Genomic DNA, 23936 nt, shown 5'->3' with positions numbered 1-23936 from the left:
CAACGTTGAAGTAAAATGAAAGCATAATTATATCATCAGGAACCATGGAGGTTAATTAATAGAAAGAAACATTTTTTTTAATTTTTTTTTTAAGCAATCCTCATATATTGGTTGTTGTTTTCATTATTTTGTTTCACCATAATGTTGTGACCGTCAAAGTATTGTGTTGTTGTCATCAGGTTTATGTAGCGGGAATGTAAAAATTAATATAAGAATGGAACAAATAAAAAATAAAGTAAGTAAGAAAGAAAGACTCGACGTCATTTTTCAAAGCATATTTGTTAGTAATTCTGTTCATTTCCATAACACAAGTCAAAGCAAGTTTATCAGACAAACCCCCTTTACGTACAACCCCTGCATTGAAATCTTTTCGAAATGTGGGAATAAGCAAATGGAATGACTTAAATGAGGACATAAGATCAATTTCAGCTTTGTCAAGATTTAAAGTTATGTGTAAAAAAGAACTATTTATGCATTTTGTAAAATTGGGTAGAACTATAAGTTTTCATCTCATGTTTTGCATTCTTCATGTGCTTCCTCTTCTTCTTCTTTTTCTTTCCCTTTTTCTTTTTGATATTCTTCTCTCTTCTTCTCTTTCTCTCCCTCTCTCTCCCTCTCTCTCTCTCTCTCTCTCTCTCTCTCTCTTTCTTTATAGAATGCTTTCATGTGCATTGCATTATGTGTGAGTATGACTGAGTGTGTTTGCAAGATATTTGAAACTGTTTTATAATAGCATAAAATATACATATATGTTTTTTTGTAATTGTATGTATTTTACTGTATGTTAATGGGCCCCATTTACAAGCTTTGCTTCTCAGTGTTCCATAATTATATAACATGTCATTATATTGTAAATTTACCAGTACCAGTGTGATTGTAAGTTATTTCTAAGGATTGGTTGAATAAATTGAATTGAATTGAATTGAAGTGAAGAGATCAATACAAATGAGACGGATTTAAGTAGGCCGTAATATAGAATGAGGAAAAAATAGTTGAGATTGCCACGGTGGCTTTAGAATGGGCAAAATGGAAATATAATTAAAGAGATAAAATACGTAAACACTAGAATAGAATGGGAGAAGGCGGCAAAAGAGAGATGAAAAGACGACATATAGATTTAAAGAAAAAATTAAACTTAGACATAGAAAGTGAGATAGACTTGAAGACACAAATAGATAATGAACGAGAAAATAGAAAGGGGAGACTGGGCGAGAGGATGAACAAGGGTGTAGAAAGAGCAAAGGAGAGAATTTAATTGAAATAATTGATAGAAAGGAAGAGGAGACGTGAAGGGGCATTCTGATATAATGTATATAGCAATGTCACATAAGTGGTGATCTTCTTGGTATGAAAAGCCAAAACAATCAAAGCATATGAAAACTGGAGGCAGTGATAAACAAGTAGCAGATTGAAGTTGTCTCCACCAATCTCGGACGGCTCTCGGGCAGAATAATGATGTTGGTAGAGAGATAGCTGGCAGAGCTCTACGACATTAGCTGACAGTGTCATAGGATGAATCAGATTGAGTATATTGTAAAATGCATCGATAAGATGTCAATTCGTAGAGCAAAATCATATCGGAGAAACAATGACAAGTTTAAGAGAGGAGTAAATTGAAGAAAAGACAAGTGAACGGAAAATGGGATGTGGTAAAGCGGGGGTAGGTAAGAGAGAGGGAGGAAAGAGAGAGAGAGAGAGAGAGAGAGAGAGAGAGAGATAGGGGGGGGGGAGACAGACAGAGAGAAAGAGAGACAGACAGAGAGACAGAGAACCGGGGGAGCACTAGCTGTTTTTACACACAACATTATACATATCGAGTGCTCCTTCAAATTGGTAGTTCACAATGAATCTGGTTTTACCGCTGTGCATCGCCATTACACACATTAAGATAACATGTCAATTTCTTTTCTCAACATGAAAAAGGCTTTGAAGAACAATGAGACATGAACTCTCTCATACTCTCAAAGATCTTTCACATTCAAGTCTATTTAAAGAATCCCATCGCGTTTTAAGAAAAATAGAATACATTCTTAGAGCGCCTTAGTTTCACCTCGCTGGTCTGCATTCCCCAAAACAATCACTTAGTGGTCAATAAAGACACCCGAGCTTCACCATATATATAGATGCTCCATTCAGATATATATTTTTCTTGATTAATTTTATCTATTTATTCTGACAGGTTACCTATTGATCTCAGGTATATAGAAATGGAATGCTCTGTTTCAAGTACAATTAATACTGCCGAGAAAAGAATTTTTCACTGCTTCTTGTCCTAAAATCGTTTGTTAAGGAGCATTTGCCTTTCTTTTTCCTCTTTTTTTTTTTGGGGGGGGGGGGGGTGTCAGTCCCTGATGCTAGTATTAATGCCTAAATGATTCTTTATAATTATTATGCCTAAATATATATTTTTTATTATTCGGCTAAAAGGTTTCTTCCGAAATCACTTAATACGTTGGTTATACTTAAATACACATTAAAAAATGTTTGTTATCATAATTCCATATGATATGTTCAGGTGCCTTCTGTTTCACAAGCTTTTTTTTAAGGTATCCTTTCATCTATTATATGCCCAAGTACACTGTTGGTCATAATGGTGGAATATTTATTTTTACCCCAGTTTAGGGAGGGATTTAAAAAAATTATTTATTTCTAATAGATCTAGATAATGGCATACATTCTCAGATTTTATTGAATATTAATCTGCGAGTGTTTGTTTTGCGTGACTGCTAAATCATATTTGTGTTACTATGCTAATCAGCTAGGGAACCTACGTCCTTAAATCATAATTGACAGTAATGAGGATTAATGCCTCACAAAAGGGCACTTATATAGCTGATCGACACGATTTTTATCCTGGGGCCTCACAGTAACGAGGCCATTGCTTAGCCCCTGAATCATGACTGTACGCAGTGTTTGCTAGGGTACGCAGCCGCCCCCACAAATCCCTCAAAACGAAGAAAATGCAATAAATTGTCAAAAATTCATTGCATTTTCCCCCGGCCCCCAACAGGAAAAATTCCTCTGTGTGGCCATGCCTTGAACCATAATGCATGGCCCTACAGAGGAATTTTTCCTTTTGGGGGCCGGGGGAAAATGTAATGAATTTTTGACAATTTATTGCATTTTCTTCGTTTTGGGGGATTTGTGGAAGGGGCCGCGTACCCTAGCAAACACTGCGTACAGTCATGATTTAGGGGCTAAGCAATGGCCTCGTTACTGTGAGGCCCCAGGATAAAAATCGTGTCGATCAGCTATATATTAGTGCCCTTTTGTGAGGCATTAATCCTCATTACTGTCAATTATGACTTAAGGACGTAGGTCCCTTAGCTGATTAGCATAGTAGCACACATATGATTAAGCAGTCACGCAAAACAAACACTCGCAAATTAATATCCAATAAAATCTGAGAATGTATGCCATTATCTAGATCTATTAGAAATAAATAATATTTAAAATCCTTCCCTAAACTGGGGTCAAAATAAATATTCCACCATTATGACCAACAGTGTATGTATTTATGGCTGTCTATATGTGTTTTTACAATGTTGGATGATAACCAAAAAAAATTACGATTGAATAGGCCATTTCCGTAAATTAACCAAATTTAATGCAAAAGTCTTTGTAAAGTGCCTCAATACAATTTATTTTATTCACCTGATAAGAATAATAGTATTTCAATAGACAGAATCCGAACTGCATGCATTAGTTGTTGCCGGAAAATAGATCGTATAATGTAGTTTCAGAAATTCATATAGATAATAATAATAATAATGAATTATATTTCTTTAGCGCTAAATAAAAATTTTTATAAGCGCTCTACATCAATTTGAAGAGTATTGTAATATCGATTTAGTGCAGATTATGGAGACCTCTTTGAGATATTCTTAATTATCGACAGGTTCAAATAACATCTGACTCGGTTTCGAACTGAGTGTGTTGCTTGTTAACAAGGCATATGACACGTGCGTGAATAATTAAACAAGCGTTTTTGTTACATAATAATCCTTCAGTCAATAGACCTACTTACTTCTTTGTTATGATAAACCCTTTTTAAGAGAGAGAGAGAGAGAGAGAGAGAGAGAGAGAGAGAGAGATAGGGGGGGGGTGGCTGGAGGAGAGCTCCTTCAATGTTATTCAACTGGTTAAAAATGGAACTCATATCTCATTACCATCATCATTTTCATCATAATCATCATTTGTTTGTGAATGTAAATTTTCAAGTTTTCTCTTCTGTCTTCATTAATTTTTGTTGAATGTATAGAGAGTCATTACTCCTTTTGAAGTTAATTTGGAGATATAGGCCTATTTAAATTTGTAAAAAGAACATTTTGAATTTATATATTCATGATTATGTGCAATTCATGGATTGAATTGCTGAAAATCGGCAATTTAGAAAGACTACAACACACATTTTTCAAAATTTTAAACATTCATATCCGTTTACGTTAATTTGTTTATTTTGTCAATCAATCATGATCAACTTTTTCTGGACTGATGTAATCGTTAAAAAATATCTCCTCCGATCACCATTAAAACCAACAATGGCAATTTGACAATAATGTATCAACATGTATATAGATCTAAGAGAGATACAATATAAAATATTAAGGCTAATTTCATCAATTAATCATCTGCATATATCATGTGGTAATACTTCTACTACTCAAGGCGACGAGAAATGCAGATTTTAACGCCTCTATACTAGTGAGAATGAAACGTTGCTATATAGCCCATAGGTTAACACCATGAGCGATCGAGGACATGGTTGCGGTCCATGAAGAAAATATACCCGTATCAGCATACAGACGTTGGATTGTCACAGCCATACAAGTTTTAATTTGATTTGACCATATCTTACCATACAAAATGAAATGATACCTTATCTGCATATTAGCTGTCAGAAAACAAAAATAAGGCAGAAGAAAGAAAAAGAGACAAGGAAGGAAAAGGAAAAGGAAAAGGAGATGAAAAACGAACAAAGAAGAAGTAATTGAGGAAAGTAAAGAAGTAAAAAAAAAAGGAGAGAGAGAGAGAGAGAGAGAGAGTAAAAGAGATATGTGGTGCGTTGTAAATGATATTGTAAAATGTTGTGATACCAAGGAGGGCAGACTAGTAATCGGGAGATGTGTGAGTCGGTCCCTAACCTTAAGGCATTGGGCTAGGAAGATGGAATCAATATAGTGGGGCAGTTATACGAGAAAATTTACAACAGGAATCTTACTAATGCTACCCCTGCTCTAGAACTCTTTAATGAGAAAATTGGGAAGGTGTCATTGCTTAAAATAGCACTTGAGAGGCTGTACTCAGTTAGCCGAATTTTATTTAACGAAGGCAGGGGGAGGTTGACCCCCTCCCCCTCCCCCACACAGACATACCAGAGCAGGGGCGGCGATCCGGGGGACGGGAGGGACACGTAACCCCCTCAATATTTTAGGGGGGATCGTCCAGCTCGGAAATTTGAAATAGTGCAAAATAAAGAATGTATAGCAAATACTGTTTAAAGACTGCAACACATTTTTAGGCTCTGGAGGGCCCAAGAGTGCAGCGTTTAGACTAATAAAAATGCAAAAAATCTTCTCGCTCGGTCGCTATGTTCCCTGGCTGCCTGGCATAATATACTTCAAAATGGACAAGTTAATGTTGTAGAAAATCTGTATTCCGTTGGAATCACCGTGATACCAACGGAATACAGATTTTCCCTCGCATGTCGTCCCCCCCCCCCCCCGGTCATGAAAAGAAATCGCCGCCCCTGACACACACGATTGTAGTGGCAAATTTATCATTATTGTCAGGAGATTCGTTATTACGAAGACCTTTGAAAGTGTGAGCAAATGGTAAAATATGTTTAGTTTTTTTCTTCTTCCGTCTCGAAATGGTTTCTTATAGTAGGAGGATGCACTACAGACTATAGAGTTTAAAGGGAGTGAAACTCATTCACAGAAATTCCCTGCTCGGTCGAACATTTTGGGCCCTATAACACACTTGGAGGATTTCCAGGCTCTCTCTTTTTTCCCCTTCCTCTTTGTTATTTTTATAATACTCAGGGTAGGAGGGGGAATCCCCTCCCACACCTACCTCTGGGTGCGTGTTTAAAGTCTCTTCCGCCAATATTGCTGTGCATTGCGAATCTCATAAAGATAATTATACGATTCTCTCATCAATATATCGTTACCAGGGGCGCCAACAGGGGACTATAGCCCGATTTCCACATTACTGAAAATCCTTAAAATAAACATTTCATAACATGCAAGAGAAACGAACATTTATTTTAAAACTCGTGAATTTCCATGAACACGAAAAGTCGTGCTAATCATATACCAATCTTGAAGGAATTGGGCTTCTAACTGAGGGCTTTTTACTCCATTTCTGTCTTCAAGCATTTCCGGGATGAATGTCAAAGGTTATTCACTCTCTTGAAAAAGTCCTAGTGACGGGCTTATTTGATATAAATAAAAATAATATATAATAATTTCATAACAATTTGCTATTTAATAACACATACCTTCCCTCGTCGTTATGTTTTGTGCAATATCGTTTATAAATTCATAGTGTAAATTATTTATAACATGGTCTAGTTGTTATGTATCGCTTTGTGTTAACAAAATTTTAAATCTAATCTTCACAACTCATAACTAGAGCTCGACCATGCACGTATGTTGACGGTCAAAATGAACAACGCCATCTCTTGAAGAAACACCGTACCGTTCTTTATCATAGAAAACAGCATTGTCAAACACTCCCGTAGACCATTTCTTGCTTGCTTGTTTGTTTGTTTGTTTATTTGTTTTGTTTTCCTTTTTTCTGTATATTTGTAAAACAAAATTATGACGTTCCTGATTAATAATGTGCATAGATATTTCACTCGGTTAGGTTTAAATGTACGTATTCCACAATGTATTACAGATATTATAGGTACCCATAATTCCAGTATGCATTAAGTGACTTATACAAAATATATGACCATTACCAAACAGCACCAGTGGTTAAAACATAAATGGGAAAATGGAAAACAGCATTCAGTTCGTTACCGAAAACATGTAATTCCACAACCCTCGATCACTCTTTTCTCTCTCTCTCTCTCTCTTTCTCTCTCTCTCTCTCTCTCTCTCTCTTTCTTTACACAGAGTTTCCTTCTATCCCTTTTCCTGGACCTATATGAAAAGAACAGAGCCTTAAATTAAGGGCTCTAACTATAGAGCAATCCAGCCGTTGAAAAAACGTGGCATTCGGGGGCCCCGTCTTATAATAGTTACGATCGATCCAAATCAATCATAAGTCCTCCAATCAATCGCAAGTTTGCAGTCTCATATCTCTTATGTACATAGTTGCAATTGATATCAACCGCAAATAAGTTTCGATTGATATCAACTCTTTATAAGACAAGGCCCAGGACATCTCTATCCAGAGTCATAATTGAAACAGTTATTTATAAAATATTCGTTTTCTTTATGCTCATATAAATATTTAGACTATGTTTTTATACTGAAAACCAAACCAAACCTTTGTAACAGTCTTTATATCATGTCATGCAATGTAAACACAGAATACCCCCTCCCGAGCCTGAAATGCATTATACAGCAAATGCAAGGGCGTAGCCAGGATTTGTTAAGGGGAGGTATTTTTTGCCCAATTCGTGAGAAAATATTTAGCGGCGAATCAGTCAGTCGGTGGCTAAGTGGGGGGGGGGGGGGGGGGGGGTGGGGGGGGGGGGGGTAAGCACTAATTTTATTTGGGCTCAACGGGGGGAGGGGAACAGGAACAGGAACACTCCTTTTTCCCCTCAACATCCACCCCACTCCCCTTGAGCACCTAAAATATCCCCTGTTTGCCAAGGTGGGGTATTTGAACACCCAAAACACCCCTCTCGCTACGCCGATGAGCAAATGACATTCCCAACAATACAAATAGATACAATATCACCAGCTTAAGCTTCAACATATATATTTCATAATTTATTGGTAATGGTAATGGTAATGGTAATGGTTTTATTAAAAATTCATTTGCAGCCAGATGGTTGAATTGCAGATCTTTGTACATTGTAAAAACATAAATATTTATACAAACATAAAACGTATTAAGACATATCACGCAGTGAATGAATTAAAAAATCAGTGTACACACATATATATATATATATATATATATATATATATATATATATATATATATATATATACACAAATTAATGCAATTCATAAAATTCGCTTAACATTCTATTCCACAATCATCAAAGGGCTGAAGAGAAATATAGAAGACAGGTAGGGAGGGTAATAGTGCAGACAGCAAGGGAGACCGAGGAAAAGTGTGAGATAGAGACAGGCGGAGAGGGAGAGAAAGAGAGAAAGGGAGAGAGTGAGAGAGAACGAGAGACAAAGCGAGATATATATATATATATATATTAAAGATAATGCTGAGGATGAGATTGTATATCAGACATATCGAAAATAAGGTAAAAAGTACAATTTCGACAGAGAGAATACTGGTTGTAAAAATTAATAAATTACATTTTACATTTTCATTGGTGAGTTATGGATAACATATTGTAAATTGATTGATCTGTAGGTATGCAATCAGATGTGAGACATGAAATATGGTAATTTTGAGATTTTTCTTGTAATAAATATGTGGCAAGTATGTTTCAATCATTACATAAGTTAAAAATGATAATCTTGATTTACCGTATTATATTATCATTTTCATTAATCAATTATTAAGATTGTACAATCGTCTTAATTACAAAATTATATACTATTTCACATAAAATAAAATCATTATACAGCACCTCTACCTCATCACTATGGGGATAAGTTTACATGTTACACAAAATAATGTGGACAAAGTGCATGATCACTACTGTGAATTTAGCAAGTCAATAAGGTAGGGAACTGGACTGTTACAAAATTGTTTGGTTTTACATTTTAACTGTTCTCTGGTATTTGATTTGTGTAGGCTTCTAATGTTCTTACAAGGAGGTATGAGGTAAGATACCTTCTCGTTTGATATCAGTTTCTCTGCAAAACTCAAACACAGTTCCTTCCTTCTGTCAGCCAAAGAAGACAGATTCATTAGATTCAGTGCTGTCTCATATGACTGGTAATTAGGTCCCAAGATTATTTTCAGAGTTCTTTTCTGCACCCTTTCTAGTCGGTCTACCTATTTAGTAAGCAAACTCAAGTATGTCACAAGTGACCAAACAGTGCAGTGCTATGCTGTATACCAGCTAATAAAGAATAAAATGGAAAACAATATTCAGTATTCAGTCAGTTACCTAACACCCCATATTTAGATTACATTGAACCGAGGAGTTATTGATTGAACGTACCGTAACATAATATCGTAATAGGGGGCTCTATTGGTAAGCAGTTTGTTAATGTACTGAAGAAACAACCCTGTAAAAAGAACACAGAATAAATAAATGAACAAATAAACAACAAAATAAATTAATAAAGAATGAAATAAATTAACATTTAAAAGAATGTTTTTTCGACATCAACCAAACATTCCTTAAATATACGAAATGGCGTCCTTGAATATCCTTGCATCATTAAGCTGTAACTATACGGGGTTGATTAGGGCATAGCAAGTGGCGGATAGATTTTTTGTTTTAAAATAGAAAGACAGAGGGGAAGGGTAGGGAGAAGTAATGATAAAATGTGCATCCTCATACCACCTCCCCTCCTCAATGGCGATATTTCGTTGAGTTAGACGGGTGTCCTTTTGAACAACAGATTATAACGACTTTACAATAATATATGGCATCTTAAAAAGCCTGTTATTTAAAATGATAGGAGAGTCATTTGAGACTTTATGGATTATTCGGTGAACATCTCACACTATGTTGAACAAAGAATAATATTTTTTATGATTAAATCTCGCATATGAAACTTATTATTAATTATTATGAAATATATATATATATATATATATATATATATATATATATTTTTGTTGTTGCGGGGGGCAGATCAGAATGTATGAGAATGAAAAATTATACAATTTTTGCTTTCAATTTGTTTCCTTAACGATACCATTGAATCAACTTGTTATTGATTGATTGGCGACAATACACCAGTTTACAGTTGTATCAGTGCGCATGCGCAGACAGTTGACCTCGGGTCATTGGCCCCAAAATTGGGGCCAATAACCTCTGACCTCTGGTATTTATGCGTAAATTAAAATTGCGCCCATGCAAATGATGATGTGCGCGCACAACGCAGCGCGCAGGCAGTGATGTCATCATTATTTGCATGGGCGCAATCTTAATTTACGCATAAATACATGACTCCTAGGTCATTAGCTTTGTTTAAAATGGCGCACACAACTGTAAACTGGTGTATAGTCAAATCACTGACTAATCGCCAATAACTCAAAACACAACAACAACAACTTGTTATTGATCGTGTTGCCGCGCCGGTAAATTGTAAGTCTGTCATTTTTCTTCTTATAAAATCAGATTTAAACATAGATGTGTGAGATAAACTTTGTTTTGATGAATTGGAACAATATCAAGCCAATCTGATGTAATTTAGATCGATACTTATATCCTTGAATGACCACACAGACGTTACATGTTTGAGTCATCAACCAACCGGGCCGGGCCGGGCGACCGAATGGCGACGACGCAACGGGTCCTTTCCAACCCTCTTCCGCGGGGGAAGGGGGCTGCGCAACATGGACGTGAGGCTAGGCCCACGACCGTGCGGCCACCAATCCTGGCTGTGTATTAAAACCTGTTCTATTGATTCTCAACATTTCAAACACCACTGTGACTGTACAAAACTCAACTGATTTCACTAAAAATCGGTACTTTAGTGACAATTGATGACACCTAAATAGCAGTAAAATACAATTTTTTCAGCTTGCCCTGCCTACAGATGTTAGATTTAGAAAGAATAGTTGGAAAATTCAAATTGTAAGTCTTTTGACTGTTTTGTCAAAGTCAAACTTGCCGATAAGCCACTTTGTATTCATTGTGTGCAGTCTTTTGACTGTTTTGTCAAAGTCAAACTTGCTGATCAGCCACTTTGTATTCATTGTGTGCAGTCTTTTGACTGTTTTGTCAAATTCAAACTTGCTGATCAGCCACTTTGTATTCATTGTGTGCAAGTGTGTGTATTGTGTGTAATTGATGCCCTCTCAGCACGTTGTACAGCGCTAATAGAGGTCAATATGCATTACTCATTGACATTAGCATTGACTCAATTAAGCCGAGTCAAACCGTTTAACCAATGGTTAAACGACCGCATTCATCAAAACCGTTTAGCATTTCTTGCTCAGTTTAACCATTATTAGATAATCAAAGAAACCGCTGTGTAATATTACACCTGGCAGCTGTCTGGCAGCATTAATCTCTATCTATGGATAAATTTGTAACCATAATCTCACCCTGTCTATTTACCTTCTCTCTGTGGTAATCGCTCATGTAACTTTTCTTATTGCTGAACTTTTCAGACAAAAGCTGCATTTAATATGCTGCAAGCAAAGTTCTAAATATTTACACATTCGATGGTTTCGTCTCAGTCAGTTCCTCTCACCTCCCTTCTCCCTGAGTCTCTCTCTCTCTCTCTCTCAATATTAATATCAATGTTAATATCGATCCCTTGCCGACTCGGCCCCCCCTAAAATAATAAAATAGAAAAATGATGATAACAATAATAAATTTAATTTTTATAAATATTAATGAACAAAATCAAAAAAGTCTTGGACATTGTGAGTAATTTAAGTTTTTGATGATTCTTCAATTGAGCTGACTTAACAAAGCCACCCTTTCTATCTCACTTGTCTTACTTCTTCACTCTCTCCATGGTCCATGCTCTCTCTGTCACACATACACACAATCCACCTCAAACATCGGCGCCCATGGTTTCACATGGCTTCTTGACCTCCCACTGAGCTGGGTGCTTGCAGGTGCGGTCAACAAACTGTAATTTATGCTGGTATCAAACTCCACCTACATAACTAGAGAAACTTCCTGATTGGTCACTAACATTGATCAGCTCATTGCTGGGTGTGTCATGGATGTGTGCGTTACACACATCCACATTGATACAGCAATGATACACGCCTTTGCATCACATTGCAAAGGCATATTTAAACATGTCACAGATCAGATTAGGTTTATTATGATATCAGATGAGGAATAATAACACATTTTGATGTTTTTTGTTACCGGTCTCTGTTTACCAGGTTGACCCAATTTGTGCCATATAGTCAGGCTCGGAATGCTCAGCCCAGCAGTCTGTAGACTGGCAGGCGTTCCAAGCTACAACACTATTACAAATATGTGTATATTCATAACGGTTAAATGAAACAGCCTGTATAAAGTTAACGGCTAAATGTTTAGCAAAAAAAACGTAATGACTCAGGTCTAGTACTACTACTAATTTCATTTTTGACTTACAATGCTTTTCGACTCCTCTGGGCATCGTTCCAACAACTTCTTTGAAGAAGTCTTTGATAAGAAAAATGGTGATTCTTCGTCCTAACCCAACGATTCATCCATGTTATATCGTCGATTAAACATAGCGAAGAGAACATATGAATGTTCATATTATAGAGCACAGTTCACTCGAAATTGCTGAATACCACTAGGCATGAATCGAAGAGACAGAGCATGAAGAACTTTCTGCATTGAGCGCTGTGCACATAGTTTACGATCTTTCTCTCAGCCAATGGCAGACTTGCTCGAGCAGCTTTAAATTTGAGTGAGAGAGGGCCTACTTAAGTGCATTGGCAATGTCAATACGTAATATTACATAGCACACTGGGTCATTCCATGTCAAATCACCCAATGGTTTTAACCCGACCATTTTTTATTTTGATGAAACTTAGTGTACTTGTTGAGTGTGATCTCACAGCACCAAATCCCAAATTTTAGGTCAATTGGGTGAGGGGTTTGGGAGATACGGCCAACCAAATTTTGAGATTTTTTCAAAAATGGGGGTGGCGGGCCTACCTTTGAACCCTTGTATTTCGGGACCTAATGGGTCAATCTTCACAAAATTTGTATTATTGGAAAGGGTATTCAATAAGGATTCCAAATCTGCAGCCATTTTGAAAATTCGTACATGTTGGGGTACTTTGACCTCTTGACCTAAGATTTGACCTTAAAATTGACCTTGTGGATCACGTAACCTTGACAACATTTTTCATGAAATGCAATCTCTGACATGTTTACTAAAACATATAAAAGTTTCAGAGATATAATATTTTTTGTTTAGGAGCAATAAGGATTGAAAGTATCCGTACTTACAGATATTCACAATAACCCCTATTATAATGTATACAATACATGCAATATGCACAGTACAACATACATGTACATCTTCCACATGCTTTTTTGTTCTAGGCATATCCATTCTAAGTTCATATAGGCCTAAAGGGTTAACAGGATATATGGCTTTAGGCCTATGGGTCAGTTCTAGGATAATTACCCCCTGGAAAATTAACCCCATGAGGAAATGTCCCCTCCCCCCCCCCCCGAGGAAAATTACCCCCGAGGACTATCACACCCAGAGGACAATTACCCCCAGAAAATTACCTTCTAGCACAATCTGTCCCCCCCCCCCTCCCGAGGACAATTAACCCTCGGACAATTATACCCTAAGACAATTACCCCCCGGATAATTACCCCCTAGGACAATTACCCCCCCCCCCTATTCTCTAAAAGGGAAGTCCATCCTGATAATAAGTTGGTTTTAATCAAAGCAGATTTTTTTGGGGGGAGGTAATTATCCTTGGGAGGTAATTTTCCAGGGGGAGGGGGATAATTGTCCTCGGAGGGGGGGGGGGGGGAGGGGGGACAGATTGTCCTAGGAGGGAATTTTCTGGGGTTAATTGTCCTCTGGGTGTGATAGGCCTCGGGGGTGATAGTCCTCGGGGGTAATTGTCCTCGGGGGAGGGGGGGTAATTATCCTAGAACCGACTCAGAGGCCTAAAGTCTTACATCCTGTTAACCCTTTAGGCCTATATGAACTTGTCATTTTATTTCTATTCAAGTACTGCTGACATTTAGAATGGATATGACTAGAACAAAAAAGCATGTGAAAGATGTATGTTGTACTGTGCATATTGCATGTATTGTATACATTATAATAGGGTTTATTGTGAATATCTGTACTGTAAGTATAGATACTTTCAATCCTTATTGCTCCTAAACAAAAAATATTATATCTCTGAAACTTTTATATGTTTTAGTGAACATGTCAGAGATTGCATTTCATGAAAAATGTTGTCAAGGTTACGTGATCCACAAGGTCAATTTTAAGGTCAAATCTTAGGTCAAGAGGTCAAAGTACCCCAACATGTACGAATTTTCAAAATGACGGCAGATTTGGAATCCTTATTGAATACCCTTTCCAATAATACACATTTTGTGAAGATTGACCCATTAGGTCCCGAAATACAAGGGTTCAAAGGTAGGCCCGCCACCCCCATTTTTGAAAAAATCTCAAAATTTGGTTGGCCGTATCACCCAAACCCCTCACCCAATTGACCTAAAATTTGGGATTTGGTGCTGTGAGATCACACTCAACAAGTACACTAAGTTTCATCAAAATAAAAAATGGTCGGGTTAAGATTTTCAGATTTTTTGGGTGATTAGACATGGAATGACCCCACTGACATGTTCAACGGGTGACGCACTTCACACATAACTGACGCACACTCAGCATAGAACCACACATCAATTAGAAAAATCAACGAACATTTCAGTACAACTTGCAAGTTTGTACCTTAAAGGTATTACAAAGTTTTGGTATGGGGTCATGAATTTGTTTCAAATGAACATATTGAAAGCATATGCGTTCCTACAATATTCATTGGTCGTTGTCCCGGTTGAAATCGAAGGTATGAAATTATAAATAATAAACTCTTTATGTTGTATAGCTCCCTCTCAAGGTCAAGATATCAATTTAGCTATGAAACAATGTTTCTTGACTAAAATCGACCGTTTAGCTCTTCCCGTTTGGAAATTATATATCACATCTACATATTCTGAGATTATCATGGTCGCAGCTACCATTGTACGGCCGTAGGCGCTTTTGAAATTTATCAAAATTTACCGGGAGCATCGGTAAATTTTTATATACAATTTTTCTCGAAAACAGAAGTGTTTTAGGGGTTAATTTTTTTAGTGCTTATAATACATCCACAGGGGCATCCAAATATATCAAAATTGTAAAGATTCACTATCCACCCAATTTTCAAAATTTCCCAAAACTTTGTATTACCTTTAAATATGATGAAAATGAGAATTTTTCAAACTCAGTAAGACTTAAACTTAAGTGAAATAGTTAACCTTTAAAGAATGCTGAAAAAATCTGAACAAATACAAGGTTTGACTAAAATATCATGATTTTGGGATCATATCAAACAGAAAATTGCAAGCTTTCTCCTCGCACCAATATCTTATAACATTGAGCAAATGACAGCCAGCAATTGATAGCCAATCAGAAGGGCCCTTGAAGCAGGCGCCAATTTAGGAAAAATGAGGCTGAGACCGGATCAACGTAATGTAATGTAAGTCAACGTTGTAAGTCAAAATTGTAATTACTACCTCTTCGAAATGTGAACCAACCAGCTCCCTGGAGTTAATAAGAAAGATGATGACTATAACCTTATCAATCTTGAAGGAACATTTTGGTTCTCTGGAGCCTGGATCGAGTGTGGAGAATCAACTCATATCACATCTTACAGGGGGTTGGGGGGCATATCCCTTGCCAATAAGGTAATAATACTGGTGTCAATCTTGTACATTTATTTGTCGTCCGTATCTCCAGCACTCTGTATTACTGTAATCTTGTTTGATTGTGTAACATCTTTTTGTTGTCATTTTATTTGTAATTCTAGATTTCTTTGAAGCTAAACATGGAGGGAGTGCCGTCACCATCACATGACCCAGGTCAACCTGCTTCACTGACCCCATCAAATAGAATGGTAGAACTGTATGAGGCATCCGTAGATTTCACAGCTGGTGCTATAGGTATGATAAGATCTAGACTAGAAATAGAGTCTTTTAACAAAAAGATCAGAAAGTAGTCAAGGAAAGCAGGGGTAATAATATGATTGCAGGTCCCTCAGGGAGAACAGTATTAATACGGATGAGGCTGCCATGGGGATACGACATATTATGTTATTATCTATCAGTAGTAAGATGACTATTAATCTGTCATAGACTGTCATGAACATTACTGAAAGTTTAAGTGATCGATATTTAATAAGGGAAATATAAATGCTAATTTTCAGTTCAATTGAGGATTGTATTTCTGTTATGGTACAAATTAATCCCATACATTTCACTAATTTAAAGTAGTGTTAATGACTTGAATATCATGAATCAATGTTTAATTGGAGAGAAAAAGGGAACTTTGACATTTTTTATAAAACCTGATATGGATCATGCCTTGATGAGCCCTGAAGAGTTTGTCTGATTGAGACAAAATGTGACCTATATCCTGCTCTTTCTGTCATTCCATGTAAACTCGCCATGGTTACTATAGACCTGTATTGAAGTACTGTACTGTTTTTTGTTGGGGGGGGGGGGGTATGATGACTTTGTTTCTTGTCAGTATGACAGCATTACGACAGACGGTACCATGAACATGAAATTGTTCTCGCTTAAATTTGAAAAAACTTATTTAATGATGTTTCAAAAGTTGCTTTTTCATGGGGCCCTAAAAATACATCACAACTATATACAGTTGAAAAGGATAAATTACAACTAAAGTAGCATAAATACAGCAAATTAACATAACACATTATAAACAAATTCAATAAAATTGTAAAGATATATTACATACCGGTAATAAATAATCAATATAAAAAATGAAGCCAAAAAATTTGAGTAAGGATTTAAAAAAAGAGTTATATAGGTTATCTTCTGAGTCCTGACAGACTAAAAGAAATAAATATAGAAAGAAAAAGAGCAAGAGAAAGAAAAAAAAAGAGAAAAAAAAGAAGAAACAAAGAGAGAAAGAGAAGGACTGCGGAAGCTTAGGGATGGAGACACAATAACAAAGGAGGAAAGAGAGAAACTGGGAGTATTTTCAAATGGAAACTTGTTCTCTAAGACTATCCTGTCTTAATGGCAAGATGAATAAAATGCTTCCTTAGAGATAATTTGAAATTCTTTGATATGCCTACTTATATTATTTATTGTTATAATTTATAATTCTTGAACACCAATTGTCTCATATGATTTTTAATATGGAGGAAGTAAGTATATTTTAGTTAAACAAAAATAGTGGATAATATGTTTGTAAATGTTCTTTTGTTGTTTGTTTGTTACAGGTGGAGTAGCTTGCACATTTGTGGGACAACCATTTGACACAATCAAAGTGAAAATGCAGACATACCCTCAACTGTATCGGTCATCAATGCATTGTCTGAAAGACACTGTAGGTCGGGAAGGTGCTAGAGGTTTGTTTGAAGGTACCACTCCTGCTCTAGCAGCCATCGTTGGAGAAACAGCATGTCTATTTATGTGCTATGGACTCTGCCAAAAGGCTGTCTGCCAGGTTGTGGGTATAAAGCATGAGAGAGACTTGTCAAATGTTCAGAAGGCCTTTAGTGGGTCATGTGCAGCCTTCTTCTCATCACTGGTGCTATGTCCGACAGAGCTCATCAAATGCCGTATGCAAGCTATGAGTGAGATTATGTCAACGTCAGACTCTGTTATCAAAAAAGTGTAAGTTTCTTTTCCACACTGCTTTTCACTTTAATATCTCTAGATCTTGTAGTTCTGAATAGCATGAGCAGAGTGTAATTTCACTATTTTTAGTCTTAGTCTTATGCTACAGTCACAAAGGTTCGTACGAACTATAATTTCGTACGAATCTCCCTGTTTTTCCATTGTCTTCCCGAATTTACATTGTCTGAAAATCGTTTGTACGGCATTCGTAGCAGTTTGTTACGGCATTTTTGACCGAGGCTTTACTTAATCATTAAATGGTTTGATTACATGTCTCTCCTACTACTATATGTCTTGATTTATTATTCTTTGTGTACCTTCATTTATGATTTGGTATAGTGGGTTTTGTTTTTTACACTGCCTCCCTGTAACAAATGTTTTTAGCCACATGAAATGGTCTAAATATAAGAATCGATAGATAAACGAGTAAAAACCTATCCAATACTGATTGGTCAAAAATATTCTCTTACAAATTAAAAAAGTAACTTAATGATAAGATCCTTGTTGTGGTTCTATGGGTCCTATCTGACCCTTTCTGATTGCGTTGATGATGGTTGTCAAAAATGTTCAGTCATAAACCAAATGTTGAGTTGTGGCGATGTCAGACCTCTTAACTTTTTGTTACCCCCTTTTGTTTTTATATTTCTACAGAGGGCCATGGCAAGTTACTAAAGATCTTATCCGTAAAGATGGTCCGCTAGGCTTGTTTCAAGGTCTCACTAGTACATGGTTAAGAGAAATGCCGGGGTACTTTGCATTCTTCTTCGGTTATGAGATGAGCAAGACGTTACTTACACCACCTGGAAAAACAAAAGAAGATTTGAGTAAGTAGAAGCTATCTGTAGTCCAGTGGCTGTCTTCGGACTACGAACCACAAGGTGCAGGGTTCCAACCCTTGTCGCCATACTAATGTCCTTTGGCAAGACATTAATCTACATTTGCCACGCTCAACCCAGGTGATGTAAATGGGTACCTGGCAGGAATTAATTCCTTGAAATGCTAGAGCACTGTATGGCAGCCGTTCTAAAGCCAGGGTAATAATTTGGAGTGCCAGGAGTGTCACGTATGTGACAGACATGAGCGCTATACAAGAACCCACTATTATTACTATTATTATTATGACGGAACGCTGTGATGTGTTAAGTAGCAAATTACTATGTACACACTGATCATAAGGACTCCTATGAGTAGGCTTCGGTGTTACCTACCTGGTGCTTCTTAGGAAACATTGTGAAGGTCCAAACTATTAATCAGTCCATCTGGTATCTCCTGTTGCTCACTATGACAGGTTTTGCTAGGTTAACGGTAGCAGGTGGAATAGCAGGTGCATCTCTGTGGATAGCTATCTATCCCATTGATGTCGTCAAATCAAGAATTCAAGTCCAGTCTCTAGTAGGCAAGATGCCTGGTTTCCTTCCAACGTTAACCAAAATGCTCAAGGTCGAGGGTGAGTACTGGTATAGCTCTTAATTTTTCCTCATTAGTTTCTCCGTCAACAGAAGCTCAAATTTGATAGAAAGTGGCATTGAATTAAAATCAAATGATTGATAGCAACAAATTTGAGTCAGTTTTAAAAATCTAAAAAAAAGAGGAATTAAGTTTTGATTAGTTTTCATATTTTGTACAAAACATTGATTATCTCATTCAAATGCTATTACATCTTAATAATAGAAGCGTAAAAAGTGTTCAAAATATGAAGTCAATTTAATTTGAAAAATATGTAAAAGCCCTGTTAAACTATCACTTCGATCGATAACGCTACTAATGAACAACCATGCCTTTAACTTGAAACAAAGACAAATTCCTTGTTATTTCTTCTTTTTCTCAATATTTATTAAAGGTGTATCGTCGCTATTCAGCGGTGTCTATCCCTGCATTTTACGAGCTTTCCCAGCTAATGCTGCTATGCTGCTTGCATATGAAGTTAGTAGATCATGGATGAGGAACCATAGACCACATTGGATAGACCAATATTAGCACCAGATATAGACCAGGTCCTGCCATGTAATCATAGACCACATTGGATAGACCAATATTAGCACCAGATATAGACCAGGTCCTGCCATGCAATCATAGATCATATTAGATAGACCAACATCAGCACCACAAGGTACGGACTAGGTGCTGTCGTCAAATCAAAGACCACACCGGATAGACCAATGTTCATGCCACATCATGAAGGCCAAGTCATATCGCATAAAGTAAGATTGACTCTTGTTATATGCTGCGGACTGAACTATAGATTGCCACATTGTGTGGAGTATATGGTTCTGCACATTACGTATGTGACAAAACTTGACTTGTTGTGGTGTACTATTCAGTTAATAGACTTTTATGGTTTAAGGGTTAATAACTGTACTCATGTCACAAGCGCATACAATATGACGTAACTTATCTATCAATGTGTTTTTTTTTTAATTATGCACTTGCCTGTTATGCAGATGTAGACATTTTATTCAGGACAGAAAATAAGAAGATGTGATATCACTCACTGCCAAATTAACTGGACACAGATCGCCCTCTACGGCTAAATCTAGTAAGGCAATTTTAGAGCAATTGAATAATGTTTGGAATTGGATTGCACAGATTAATACTATTCATGCTGTATTTGGTAATAAGCAAGTTTCATATACAAGTAATATATATAAACTTTGGAATGGAATCAACAAATAATGTTATGATTGCTATATTTGGTCATAAGCAAGTGTAATTTACAATGAGTATATATATATATATATATAAACATTGGAGTTGGAATCAACAGAATATTTGGTATGAATTGAAGATGAAAGATTTATTTCTTTTCTTGTTTCGATGTGACCACCATTAGAACCGTCCATTAGTACCTCAGTTGAATGGTGTACATTTAGAATCCATGCATGCAACAGTTAGCTGAGCAAAAACATTTTCTCTAGTCCTAGTTTGCATTGCTTTGACTTTATCTTTAGCTGCCCGCAAGAGGCTTAACCGCTATGAATTGTCAATGGCAACAACAGCCTTCTTACTGCCTGTGATTTTCTGTCATCTAGATACAAAATGCTGTCAGAGTTGGCATTTGTATCATTATGTAAGCCCCAAATATTATGATATTTAATAATGTACAGGTTGAATTTTTACATCCATGTACATCGGGCTGTAATATATTTATATACCTCTCTTTAGAAATCTAGCCATCTGATTGGTCGAAATTGGAGTCGTGATTTTAGCCATTCCCATAAAGAATCGAACAATGCCAGTAATGGTTAATAGTTCATGAGTGAGATTCCCAAAAGATTCTGGGAACTGGAAAAATAGTAACATTTTGATGAGATCCCCGTTGGTTTAGGTGTTAAAACTTACTTTGTGCGAGCGCGGATACCATACAGTGCATATCGTCTGCGATTCCCAAATGATTGTAACATTCAGTCATCTTTCCAGCGAACATTTACAGATAGTGTCTCAGATTTTCTGTAATTTTTTAACTCAAGAAAAGGATACTGGCTCTCATAGCAGTCATTATATCTATAATATCAGGAAACTCTTAGTTTGTTGGAAATACAATATTCCCTAGTTAATAGATTAAGAGGACATAATATTTTGTTGGTATTGAATTGTTGCACTATTCAAAGATCTGAAATTAAATGAAATACTATAATTTTCATGTGATTCACTTTTACACGATGAAACCTTGCCCATCTAACACATGTATGTTTTTAATGTAACCCTCTTACATGTAGATGGATGTAAGTCCAGGTATCCCAATCAACTATTCAGATCACAGGTCAAATGTAATATGCACTGAAATACAGGTACTTTAGAGGATTATTTTCACCTTGCCACTGCAGCACAACTGAAATACTTGTGGAGGAAATTCTGCAGTGCTTTGCCACTTCAAGTGAGATATGATGTACCTTTTATTACATCTTTGTTACTCTGAAAGTTAGAACAAGTTATGTTAAGTTTCTTGAATCTTGACCAATACTGACCAAGGAGACACATTCACATTTTATCAGATTTGTTTGCTTGCTGGCTGCCCAACTTAGAATTTGATAATGATGTGTCAAGTACCATGGTAGAATTTAATTTTGATTAGTTATAATAATAGGCATTTGAAATTTTGTATGCCATCATATATTTGGAACATCTATTGTGAGTGGCATTGGGAAGGTTAAAGATCTAAACAAGGAGTGCTATATCCATGTGTCAAGCAAATAAAACAAATTATTACAACTTGCATGTGAAACTTTTGGGGGCTGTTGCAGTTTTTAATTCCACTGGTACTTTTTCTGTAAATTGTTTAGAAGCTATTTTGGAGGCTTGCTTCTTTAAGATAAATGAATAATTGTGTATCATTAGAACCTCTCTAAACAACCAATCTCCAAACATTTTCTTCCCCTCGCCCTCTCGGTGTTACTGAGGGTGTAGTTTATAGAAACAGCTTCCAAGGGGAGGGGGTAATTGTCTCAAGGGTACTAACTATCCTGGGGTAGTTATGACCGGGGGGGGGGGGGGGGGGGGGGGGGGGGGGTAGGTATGGTAGTACAGGGGTAGAACTTTGGGGAATAGGAATCCTCTGCATATAGAATGAATTCCAAAATAATGAGACATTATAAAACTTATTATTATAGATTCATTGATGAGATATTTTCTTCCTGAAATATACAGAATTTTTGTGATTTTTGGCTGAATTTCTTTTGGGAACAATCTAAAACTAGCTTTATGGAGGGGGGGGGGGGCGGTTTTGTTTTTATTTTTTATTTTCATTTTATACCAATGTTGTGTTGTCAGCTTCAATTTTTTTGCCTGTTCCAATTTTTTGGTGAGGATTTTTTTATTTTCTTTGATGAGTTTAGCAATAATTTTATCCCTTATCATAAGATTTTTGCATTAGGGGTGAACACAACAAGGAAAAGAAAAGTTTTACTAGAAAAAGCCTTTTGGGATAGTTCACTAAGGGAAAAATCAGGGGAGAAGGGGTAAAATCAGGTAGAAAAAAAAAACAGGAAAAAAAATATATAATCCGGAAACTGATTTAAATCAGGTAATTATCAGGGCTGTGTATAGCGCCAGCTCAACATATTTACATCCTTCAAAGTTTAACTTGAGCTGTGCAATTTTCTTTTATTTCTTGTTTTAATGTGATGTGAATGTGAGTATGGTACATGTTATTACAGAAGTGTCCAAGGAATGATACAACAGGTGGAAGGGATATAAAACAAATATACAAGGACTCATTCTCGGAACAAGCTAAAACTATTCGCACTCAGGAACATCAATAGTACTATTTAATGTTCCTTCGATTCGAAAAGTTTTAGCTAGATCCTTTAGTGTCATTGTATATTTGTTTTCTATGTTAAGACATGTAGATAAAGATATCAGAGCTCAAGGTTCTATATGATTGTTTTCTTTGGATTAATTGTGTTACTACAGTGCAGTATGGAGATAATGATTGGTCTCTTATATGAACAAGTATTTAGCTGATTTCTGTTTATCATGAAGGTGGAATCTGTTTTGTTATTTTTTAAAAACTCATATTCTTGCAAGTTATTTCCATATGAACATATAATACAGTGGCACTTTGTCATACCAAACTTGGTAGAAAAAAGAAAATTCCTTTGTTATGAATAAACCTTGTGATATCAGGGCCTATAGATATGAAGCAATGGAATTCAAAGATTTATTGACAGACAAAATCACTTTCTTATATGACAGTGTGATATAACAGAGTTCTTTACGAGGTCCCACTCAACTTCCGTGCCATTTATGCTGCCAGAATGAAATATTACTTACAAGAAATATCCTTCATATTGTAGTAGTTAAAGTTTGTCATACATTTATCATGCCAACACAAAACTTTTGTTTTAAACGTATGAAATATTGTTTACAGGAGAACATCCCTCAAAATTAAAAGTATAACAGTTTGTTATACATATCTACGTTATTATTCTTCATGCCAAAAAAATTGACTGAATTTTTAATTGTTTTTTCCAAGTAAATAACCAAATAAATGCATTACGGTAGCATAAATGTTGATCATTTTACATGAAAATGGTATTCAATGTAGGTACTTTCTGTATTTTTTTCTTGTTTTTACTTTTGAGATATTTGAGACGTCTCCTTTTAGAATAGTGGTCTTGGATTCTGATGGTGCACTTGTTGCATTTTGAAAGAAAAATTGGCGCATATTTTAGGGTTGTTTTCACCACTGAAAACAAAACTGAATAACAAGAGTATGCTGCAAAATGTGCAAATATTGAACAAAATATTT

At 36.2% G+C, this 23936-nt stretch overlaps 1 protein-coding gene across 3 annotated transcripts; it reads left to right on the top strand.

Annotated features, from left to right (window-relative positions):
* Window positions 1–10346: 10346 nt before the first annotated feature.
* On the top strand, window positions 10347–22176 carry LOC105436399 (mitochondrial ornithine transporter 1). Of its 3 annotated transcripts, none has more exons than XR_004063335.1 (7): window positions 10347–10420; window positions 15850–15982; window positions 17290–17686; window positions 18341–18513; window positions 18978–19136; window positions 19530–20461; window positions 20520–22176. XR_004063335.1 is itself a non-coding variant. In XM_030980283.1 (7 exons), the coding sequence occupies exons 2-7, from the start codon at window positions 15868–15870 to the stop codon at window positions 19726–19728; spliced, it is 981 nt and encodes a 326-aa protein (XP_030836143.1). In that variant the 5' UTR covers window positions 10347–10420; window positions 15850–15867; the 3' UTR covers window positions 19729–20530. The 3 variants fall into 3 exon arrangements, 2 of the variants coding, with proteins under 2 accessions (XP_030836143.1, XP_030836141.1); XM_030980283.1 differs by having other exon boundaries at window positions 19530–19646; window positions 19709–20530; XM_030980281.1 differs by having other exon boundaries at window positions 19530–20530.
* Window positions 22177–23936: the final 1760 nt, after the last annotated feature.

This window comes from Strongylocentrotus purpuratus, unplaced genomic scaffold, assembly GCF_000002235.5.
Source record: "Strongylocentrotus purpuratus isolate Spur 01 unplaced genomic scaffold, Spur_5.0 spur5_scaffold_11, whole genome shotgun sequence".
Taxonomy (NCBI): domain Eukaryota; kingdom Metazoa; phylum Echinodermata; class Echinoidea; order Camarodonta; family Strongylocentrotidae; genus Strongylocentrotus; species Strongylocentrotus purpuratus.
This window is presented reverse-complemented; position numbering and strand designations above follow the sequence as displayed.